This window comes from Coffea arabica, chromosome 1e (genome assembly GCF_036785885.1).
Source record: "Coffea arabica cultivar ET-39 chromosome 1e, Coffea Arabica ET-39 HiFi, whole genome shotgun sequence".
NCBI classification, from domain to species: Eukaryota; Viridiplantae; Streptophyta; class Magnoliopsida; order Gentianales; family Rubiaceae; genus Coffea; species Coffea arabica.
Window position 1 is genome coordinate 310,680 of NC_092311.1, and position 10,140 is coordinate 320,819.

Consider the following 10,140-nt stretch of genomic DNA (forward strand, 5'->3'; position numbering starts at 1 on the left):
GGAGTACTGAAATTTCCAAACCCAGGCAAAACGGGGTCATAGTCAAAATCCACCATCTAAAATTTGACTCAGCAACGACAATCTGCATCCTGGAAAGGTTACCTCTATTAGACCAAGCATTTTTTATTAGGTAAGCCTGGTAGGTTTTCTCTCCAGTCCCAATCTCCAATCCATCCCTCAGATCAACCACTCATTGAGTCAAATAAGACTGCGAAGCGAAATTGCATGCTACTTGCCACCAGCGAGAGTTAATAATACGTGATTCAGCAGCCCAGACCTCTCCTCCTCCTCCTCCTCCTCCTCCTGGAGCTGTTCTTGTTCTTGGGGGATGGGGGCCTCACCACCAGTTCGATATTCAGGATAATATTGGTCACGGGTGCTCAATATTTTGAGCAGCAGAAAAATGCAGTATTGATATTCAAACTTTGACGCATGAGGAGTTTTAATCCCTAAATTTTGGACAAAAATAAATCTAATATCCAAATTTTTAACTATTGAGCACATTTAGTACCTTTAACGGATTTTTTTTCCAAATTACTATAAAAAAAAGTTATGTAATAGCCATATACCTGGCAACTATTTGTATAAGAAAAAGGCCAAAAAAATGTAAAATTTTCTTCTGACTGTAAGTGTCACATAAAATATCCTTTTGACACTAAATATTAAGTTTAAGGACGAATAATTTTATCAAGTAAAATAACCTTATGACACTAAGTACTAAATTTAAAAACTAATAATTTTATCAAAAGGATATTTTACATTTGTGGCACTTTTTTATTAATAATTGCGAGACATGTGACTCTTTCAAATAGCAATTTGGCAAAAAACCGTCAAGGGTACTAAATGTGTTCAAAAGTTAAAAAGTTTGAATGCCAAATTTATTTTCATCTAAAGTTTGGGGACTAAAACTGTTCATCTATCAAAATTTGAGTACCAAAACTGCATTTTTCTCTTTTGCGCAGGGATCCAAGTTGTAGTAGTAATAACTCCAAGGGGAATTGCAGTTTCTACTAGGCTGCTGGGAAAGGCTTTTTCTGGGTAAATTCTTTTTTGTCTTTAGAGCCACTTTTAATTAATCGAGGAATGTTACTTCTGGTGAAACCGACCATTTTCGCTTGAAAAAAAAAAAAAAAAAGACTCAAAAGTCACCGACTTTCGACTTACGCACCGCAGTTGACACTGTAAGGTAGAAAATCACTCGATTAATCCACCCACCCACCCATCCATTGACTTAGAGTGGACTTGTACAGTTGCTGTTCTTCTTCTTCTTCTGAGTTGTCTCTTTTAATAAATCTCAAAGTGCTTTCTATTTCTTCTGACCCACATTAGCTTTAATTGAACTGATTCCCATTCGGAGGGAGACTGCAATGGCGACGCTATGGTTGCTACTGGGATTCTTGAGCCTCTTCGTTTTGTCGTCCTCCACTTGTCCTGATCATCAAAAGCAATCCCTTCTCCTGTTCAAATCAACCTTGCTTAACATCACTCGCACCACCAATGACTCCTCCTCCTCATCCGCATTTGGCTTAGAATCATGGAATTCAACGTCCGATTGTTGCCTCTGGGACAAGGTCACCTGTAAATCCAGCTCCTCCTCAACAGCACCCGTGGTGGTCGCATTGCTTCTCGATTCCCTCGTATCTACTGATCAGCCGGTTGTGGTTCCCTCCGCTGTCCTCACTCCCCTCTTTCGCCTGACTACCCTGATGCTGCTCGACGTCTCCTCCAATCACATACAGGGCGGAATTCCAGGTGACGGCCTGGCTAGTCTCACCAAACTGGTTCGTCTCGACATGACGCAGAATAACTTCAGCGGCAGCATTCCTCCGCAGCTCTTTCGCTTGAGATACCTGCAATATCTCGACTTGAGCGAGAACATGCTTTTGGGGGGTTTAAGTCAGCAAGTTGGATATCTTCGAGACCTGAGAACGCTGAAATTGGATGACAATTTTCTTGGCGGAAGAATCCCTGAGGAGATCGGGAACCTCACTGAGCTCCTGGAATTGTCTCTCAGCAGCAACTCCTTCTCTGGTAGAATCCCGGCGTCAGTTTCAAATCTAAGACAGCTTCAGGTCTTAGATTTGAGAGAAAATCTTCTGTCAGAGCAGATTCCCTCTGAGATTGGGGGCTTGTCCAACCTCTCTACTCTGGCCTTGGGCAAGAACAAGTTCGCTGGTGGAATCCCCCGCTCGATGCAAAACCTGAGCAAGTTGGAAACTCTTATGCTGGAAAACAACTTGCTCGCTGGAGAGATACCATCCTGGATTTTCGACATCAAGCCCCTCAATATCTTGTTTCTTGGGGGGAATGGCAATATGTTGGCCTGGAGCAACAATTCCGTGACAGCACCCAAATGCATGCTCTCTCAACTCTCTCTCCAATCTTGTGGTCTATCTGGAGAAATCCCACTCTGGATTTCAGCCCAAAAGGCTCTTGTCTATCTGGATTTGAGTAAAAATGAGCTTCGAGGAACCTTCCCACTCTGGCTAGCAGAGATGGATCTTGGAACCATTATTCTGTCAGATAACGAGCTGACTGGTCCTGTTCCCCATCGTCTCTTCCAGTCCTTGAGTTTATCCGTCCTCGACCTTTCACGAAACAATTTCTCTGGTGAGCTACCAAAAAATATTGGCGATGCTAACGAGATCATGCTTCTCATGTTGGCTGGAAACAGTTTTTCTGGGACAATTCCAAGTTCCATCTCTGATATTTATCGTCTGTTACTGTTGGACTTGGCAAACAACAGATTGTCTGGAGACACGTTTCCGGTATTTGACCCTGATGCCTTTCTTGCATACGTTGATTTCTCAGACAATGACTTCTCCGGTGAAATTCCCGTGTCCTTCTCGCAAGAAACCAGGATTCTTGCTTTGGGAAACAACAAGTTCTCAGGGAAATTGCCTCGGAACCTTACAAACTTGATCAAACTCGAGCACCTAGATGTCCACGGCAATGAAATTGGGGGGGAATTCCCAGAATTCATCATTGAAATGTCTAGCATGCAGATTTTGAATCTGAGAAACACTTCCCTGCAAGGTCCTATACCAAACAGCATGTCCAATCTCAAAGCTCTCCAAATTCTCGATTTGTCAGGAAACAGCCTCACCGGAAACATCCCGCCAGGGTTTGGAAATCTCGTTGGGATGATTGACACGCCAACTAAATTTTCATCAATTTCAGGTGTCTTCACCTTTCCAGTCCAGTATATTGATTTAATTGTAAACTGGAAGAGATCAGTACAAGGGCTGTCATCAAACCCAAGCATCGACCTCTACTCTTTGCTGGACTTGTCAAAGAACCAACTTTCAGGCAAAATTCCAGCTTCATTAGGTAACCTGAAAGGCCTAAAGATATTAAACATCTCCTCTAATAGCCTGTCCGGCAATATACCAGACAGTTTCTGTGGCCTGGAGAATGTAGAAAGTCTAGACTTGTCACACAACAATCTCTCAGGTAAAATCCCACAATCTTTTGAGAAGCTGCAACAGCTCGCAATTTTGGATGTGAGCAACAACCACCTCGAGGGTCCAATTCCAAAAGGTGGCCAAATGGACACAATGAACGATCCAAAATATTTTGCTAACAACAGTGGTTTATGCGGAGTGCAGATTGGGTTGCCATGTCCGACGGAGCCAGTAAAGCCATCAGCACCAACTTCAGAAGACAATAGCGATGAGACTAACGAGCTAAGGTTTGCATGGGAAGGGGCCTGGTTTGGATTCCCACTTGGTTTTTGTTTATCAGTTATTGTCATACTTCTAACTGGCTGGTTTCCAGCGCGAGCGTTGTCCCCGGCTCGCCGCGGCCGCCGGAGAAGGCACGCACCAAGCAGGATCAGCGTTAGGCGGATAGGATCATAAAATTCTTCCAAAAAAAAAAGCCCCCAAAACCAACACAGCAAGTTTAGACTAAGAGGCCTCTTTCTCCGTATTGTTCCTCCATCAGTATAAACCGCTGCTAAAGAAAGACAGTAAAAATTAAATAAAAGCAGCACTGTACATGATATCATGAATAAAGTAGTGCAGTCCTTCTGGAATAACAATTCTGATAGCAGATTTCAGCAAGCAAGGACCAAGATCATGGTCCCAAGTTAGTCGCATTGTGCCTGTCATTTTCGTTCTTGGCTACGAGTCAAAAAAGTGGATGATGACATGCAATGAAAATCAACCTCCAATATTTTGGTGATTAAACATCAATTGATAATCAGGATTCATGATGGGGACATTTTTATTTCTACCAAGGGGCTAGCTGCCTGCAAATGCTTTGCTCCACTACTCCTGTTGCTTGTGTTACCAAAGTAGCTTGACCAAACCATTGATTCAGTTAATGGGCTGTCGCGTCACAAATGACTCAGAATCACGTTCACCATAGCGTTTCTTTCTGGAAAGCTTAAACATAAAAATACAGTACAATTAAGCACAATTATATGTAAATTAAAACGTAGCTTACTTGTATTCCGGCAGCAGAGATTATCTTGTGCCAGTAGACATAAGAAGAGGTTTATCCTTGCAGTTTGGTATAATAATTATAGCCTGATGTTGGGAATCAGGAAAGCATTCGAAGCCAAAAAAGGGTACAAAAAAGAGAAGAAAAAGACAAGTAAAACAACGCAAGAGAAGAAGAATAATAGAATGGTTACATGGAGATGCGTTTCAAAGCTGAATTGCTGATTGAAGAGACAATCATCTTTTCTAGACTAATAAAATGTTAGGGTTGTACATATTAATATTCAGGCAATCAACTGTGGAACTGACAAACAAGAAGGAACATGAAGGACGAGAAAGGATAAAATAAAGAATCAATTCGACAAAAGAAAGAAAGGCAGGTCAGTCATAACAGATAGAAAGATGAACATTTCTTTCTGGGATTCCATATTCATTGTCATCAAGGGAATCAAGCATAACTACAGAGAAAGATTTTTCGGAAGAATGGCTAATTGCGAATACAACCGGGTACTCAAATGAGATTCCTCATTCATTTGCAAATTGAAAACTGCGCCCAGGCGGAAGTTGGAGAAGTAATGGAATGTTGATTTAAGATGAACAGACGATTGAGGAGTAGACAAATAAATTGTATTCAGATGATGAAACACAGATATGACATAGTTCTTCACTGATTTAATTCAAAGCTAGTCCAAGAATAACCAACTCAAGCTCATCATTCGTCTTTGAGTTGATCCTGCAGGATGCAGCCCTTCCCTCCAAATTGCACCAAAAAGCTGGCTAAGAGAGGGTTTAAGGATGACGTTTGCTAAGCAGCATCAGAGGATGACACAGACACAACCTCTGTTTTCCTCCTCAAAATCATTTTCCCCTGTCTCACTGCAGCCAATGACATCAAAACACCCCATATTCAGAAATTTTGGAATTTCTTTCTTTCTGAAACAGTAGTTGGAAAAGAGATGGAGCCATTATTAAAGACATTGCAAGGGATCGCCATCTATTTATTTATTTATTTATTTTTGAATCAAGTCTATCTATTTATTTACCGTCCTGTAAAAAAGATCAGAGAATTGGACAAATTTTACAAAATTCATCAGGAAAGTCAAAACAATATGCGGCTCAAATCCGAATTTGAAAGTGAAAGAAGGATGAGAAAATGCATAATATCCATAATTAAGATTGAGAGCCAGACTATTTGATTACTACATCAATGCAAACATCTATGCTGCAACAGAGAGATATTGTGCCCTTCAATGTCAACCAGTACACAGGCTCATAAAAATGATGAAGCAAAACTATCTCTTCAGCATCTTAATTATGTTACGTTGGAGAAGGTTCAAGGCACAAGCACGCACTGACAGGGCACAATGTCACAAAAACTAGTGGCTGGAAATAAGTCGGACATTTTCTATAGCCGTTGCTAGTTTCAAAACAAGAATATAAAAACTCAGAAGCTGTACTAAATTGACCAAAAAGATGAAACATTCTGCTATAAGAAAAGCTAGCTATTATCAAATAGTTAATCGATGGTTCTGCATTAGTTAATGATCAACATGCCTTGTGTGTTTGAGCATAGATTCCACTGTGATGCAGCCAAAATAAGCACCAGTGACAATCCTTTTCCAGTTCCTAAGGTCATGGCATTCCTCTTTCTTTTCTCCTAACACCAAGTTCCTAACAGATGTGTTAGGATGCTTACAGGCCAAGCCCTTTGGTAACATAGGCCATGCTTACTGCAATATTCTATCATAAGTCTTTGCTCAGTACAAAATATGTCCAGTGAGTCTAAGCTGAACTCTGTATCATGTTGCTTTGGGCTAATGTCCCATCAGGAATGCTGTAAATTTAAAGAAAATTTATCCATGTTTAGCAATGTTCACTATTCGCTTCTCATTCACACTTCTAGGTGCCCAATTCTTTGATACTACCACAGGTTGTAGAATCAAGAATGTAGAAAGGCATAATTTGTTTTCAAAGTCCTCATCAAGTTAAGACTTGTGAGCTATGTGTCCTTGCGATATGCTAAAAAAATTGAGCTACAATAGACACACTTTTGGTTGCAATGGAGGAACTTGAGATTTAATAGTATCTCAATGAAGCACTATACTACTGAGACACCCCGTGCAAGATTTGCTTCCTAAATTCTCAGTTTTGAGTAAAGCAGCAATAACGGTAATGCCACTGAAGTTTACAGTATATAAGCACCTATCACACTTATAGCTCTTTCTTAGGACTCTCAGTTTTGTAAATACTACTACTTTTACTCATTTTTGGAATGTCAAGCTAATGTTCGAACAGACTTGGATATTCTGCTTAAAATTCAAGAACAAATCAGCAACTTATAGCGTACAGCTGCTAATTGGTCTCTACACTTCCTGATTCTTTCCAATGGTCAGGTTCCAATTAACTCGCACATCTTTCTGGTCAGACAAATGGCAATCAAACATAATTGATCCATATCTGCTTGAACAACGTAATAATCAGAAATTTAAAAATTTTCAGAATTCATCCCAGGATCTCATTAAATTCTCACATACTGAAGCCACTTTTAGTTTTTTGCGATAGTTTTTTGAACGCTTGAAGCAAACTTTTCCTAGTTCATCATTATTTCCTCAAAACAGCAAAGTCAAGGAAATTAAAACAGAATTGCAAGAAACCATCGCCATCTCATGTACAACAATATACAGAAATTCTATCCATAGTTAGATCAGGTAAACAAACATTAGAGAGGAGGAGAGACAGAATAAGACAAAGGGAGTTAACCTGGATTCAAATTCCTTGATCTCAACAAGTTCTTTACCTAAGTTATCCATCCATTGCACTCTCTTCTTTTCAACCTCTTTTAAAGGATCGGAAGGTCTTGTAGGGGCCTTCTTCATACAGCTCTTAAGGACATTCTCACCCTGTTCCTTCCCGTCTGGAATGTCTTCTTCTTTCTTTATCTTAGGGGCTTCGGTGGACGACTGATCAGAGCTATCAGAAACGGAAACAACTCTGAAAGGGGCTTGTGGTAGGGTACTTTCCAATTTCAATGGCCCAGAATTATAGAGATGAGCAGCAGCTGAAGGTTTGCAGAAGCATATGAATGGACAATGAATCTTGCAGAACAAAACCCTCATGAAAATGCTTTGCTTCATCAACGGTACATCTCAACTATCTATGACCAACCCATTGACAAACACCATACTAGTAGTAAAGATTCAAGCTTTTGACTCCCACACCCTCTCCTTCATAGAATGGAGAGTGTCAAGAAAGGGTTCAATTCAATAGATGATTAATGAATTTAATGCCCTTTTAATCACCTTGGAAGAACATTAGTGCTAAAATTGGAAAGTTGGCAGCAAAAGTATTCATCACCCAATATTAACTAACCACCAAAAATATGGCATCCCTAACACCACTTACATACAATTTAGAAAAACGGTACTACTGCTTTGACATTCAATCTATCAGTATTATAGAAAATACTAATAAAGAATCCGTATCCATCAATCTGTGGAAGGTAGCATAATTCTGGGTTTTGGAGGCTTGTGGAAGCGCAGTGCAGTGAGTGCACCATCAACAGCAAATGGGCACCTCTAAAACAAAACTCACAAATTATCCAGAAACCTCTGCTCTCCTTTTTAAGACTTGTATTTTAATGAAAGACAAGACAAATTTCTTACCGGCACCTACTGCATATTAGTAACTTGGTCATCTGAAATGACAATTACACCCTCTTCCAGGTTGCTAATGATTGGACTGCTTTTTCCCCACCACTCACCAATCTCAATTCCTCATGATTGATCATACCGGTAAGTTAGTAATTCATAAAATAGGAACGGGAATATGCGAAGGCACAGGAAGCAACAAGACTCGTACAAGTAAATTACTAGCATAATACCGGGACAGGGACAAGTAAAGAACAAAGAAAAGGGGAAGCTTGGCTGATAGGAAAGTTCAGCTGCAGCCCATGGAGAAGATGGACAAATTTCAACCAAATACCCAACTCTCCGACATCCCATAACATGGCATGGCAACTATCCAGTTGTTCTACTTGACTAAAAGAAAAAGGTTCTACTTTTACCGCAAATCATTTAAGTGGCTTTATTGTGCTGTGAAAGGAAAAAAAAAAGCAACTTTTTCAACTTTTAAAAGTTCAGCTCTGATTTACCAACCGACTTGCAAAATCTTCATGTTGTGCTCCCATACCAGTATGTATCTTGCCAGTATGAAGCCAACACCAAAACCCATTACGATGTGTCATACAACTAATCGGGAATCTGGCGCATAAATAATGCATTTGTGCACGTAGGTGAGAATTAGGATAAGATCTTCCAGGATGAATGTGTGGGAAGATTTGGTAAGCATGATGATAATGCTATATAGTATAACAAGGGAAGGAACATACGCAATACCAGCAACAAATAATAAACTACTCGTTAGGACTTGCAGAAGATTTTCTCTGCTTTCTATGGTAGTACATCTCTTGTGCTTTGGTATTTACAGATCCCTTTTTTTTTTATATAGATTGAAAAAAAAAAAAAAAATCTTTCTCTTGGTGGAATGTCGTCCAATTTGGGTATAGCTAGAGCTGTTAATCGAGCCGAGTATTTGGCTGCCGAACTCGACTCGAGTTTAATTCGAACCGAGCTCGACTCGAGCTCGTTAGGCAAACGAGTTTTAAAATGTGTTCGAACTCGACTCGTCAAATGTACATGTGGCTCGAGTTTGAACTCGAGCTCGACTCGTTTGTTGTACGAGCTCGAGTTCGAGCTCGTGCAAATTAACCTCAATAAAATCTATAAATTTTAATTTTTATACTTTTGATTTCTAAAATGACAAATATGCCCTTTATTAACGAGTTCTAAAGAGCTACTCAAATATCAAACGAGCCGAGCTTACTCGGCTTGTTAATTAAACGAGCATATTTCTAGCTCGAGCTCGGCTCGTTTACCGCAACTAATGAATCGAGCTCGAGCCTTATCGAGTAGGTCTAACTCGAGCTACTCGTGAAGTTTAACAGCTCTAGGTATAGCCATAGGAAATGTTTAGTAGGTAGGTTATAGCCTTAGTTGAAGAGGTGCCGTTGGTTGCCATTATTCTAATGATTAGCCATCAGACCTTCGAATTTGCCTTCCATGTGTGCTTTTTTCTATTCACATCCTCAACAAGAAGTTTGCAGTATTGACTTTTGAAGTTGGCAAGCATAAGCCAAGGAAAATAAATGAATTTTCAGGAGGAGAGAGCTAGGGAAGTAATTACCTAGGAGAATCCAGTTCCAAGTCTAAAGAAACAAGTTTCTTGAATTTTCCATTTATTCCCTTTGTTTTTTTTTTTCTTGGTTCTTACCAAGTCATGGTATGCAAAATAAATCCTAAATGAATTTGACCTCCTTTCCCCCCTCAGTGGCTTTTGAAGCAACGTTAGACAATAGCAGTCCCAGTTGGTTTGTCTGTGTCTCGTTCCTCAACTATAAAAAATAAATGTGAAAGTGAAGCTGTAGTGCACTTTTCCTAAACAGACGGACAAAAACTTGATTGATGCTCATCAGAGAAGCCAAAGAGCTTTTTCCATTGCCACTATAATGTGTAGCACTTTTTCTGAGAGGGTGATTCAGTCATGTGCTACCATATGATATGATTTGATGGTACCCCAATTCCATGCTATATTAACTCTTGAACATGCTCTGGCTTAAACATCTGCACATTTTCAAACT

At 40.0% G+C, this 10,140-nt stretch overlaps 2 protein-coding genes across 2 annotated transcripts; one reads left to right on the forward strand and one right to left on the reverse strand.

The window, feature by feature from the left end:
* The first annotated feature begins 1,293 nt into the window (after nt 1–1,293).
* Nucleotides 1,294–4,042, forward strand: LOC113697141 (receptor-like protein 46). Its single transcript, XM_027216620.2, has one exon. It carries the CDS (start codon nt 1,368–1,370, stop codon nt 3,858–3,860), a length of 2,493 nt encoding a protein of 830 aa, XP_027072421.1. The 5' UTR covers nt 1,294–1,367; the 3' UTR covers nt 3,861–4,042.
* Nucleotides 4,043–5,243: 1,201 nt separating this feature from the next.
* LOC113697151 (uncharacterized) lies at nt 5,244–8,911 on the reverse strand. The gene is made up of 2 exons (XM_027216632.2): nt 7,206–8,911; nt 5,244–5,378 (listed from the first exon to the last, which is right to left on the reverse strand). The coding sequence occupies exons 1-2, from the start codon at nt 7,577–7,579 to the stop codon at nt 5,261–5,263; spliced, it is 492 nt and encodes a 163-aa protein (XP_027072433.1). The 5' UTR covers nt 7,580–8,911; the 3' UTR covers nt 5,244–5,260.
* Between the last annotated feature and the right edge of the window lie 1,229 nt (nt 8,912–10,140).

Bases quoted from the DNA above. Each gene is read 5' to 3' on its own strand.
- LOC113697141 (XM_027216620.2), top strand. From the start codon at position 1,368: ATGGCGACGCTATGGTTGCTACTGGGATTCTTGAGCCTCTTCGTTTTG.
- LOC113697151 (XM_027216632.2), bottom strand. From the start codon at position 7,579: ATGAAGCAAAGCATTTTCATGAGGGTTTTGTTCTGCAAGATTCATTGT. The intron at 5,379-7,205 runs GTTAACTCCCTT...CTACTGTTTCAG, and splicing joins ATCAAGGAATTTGAATCCAG to AAAGAAAGAAATTCCAAAAT.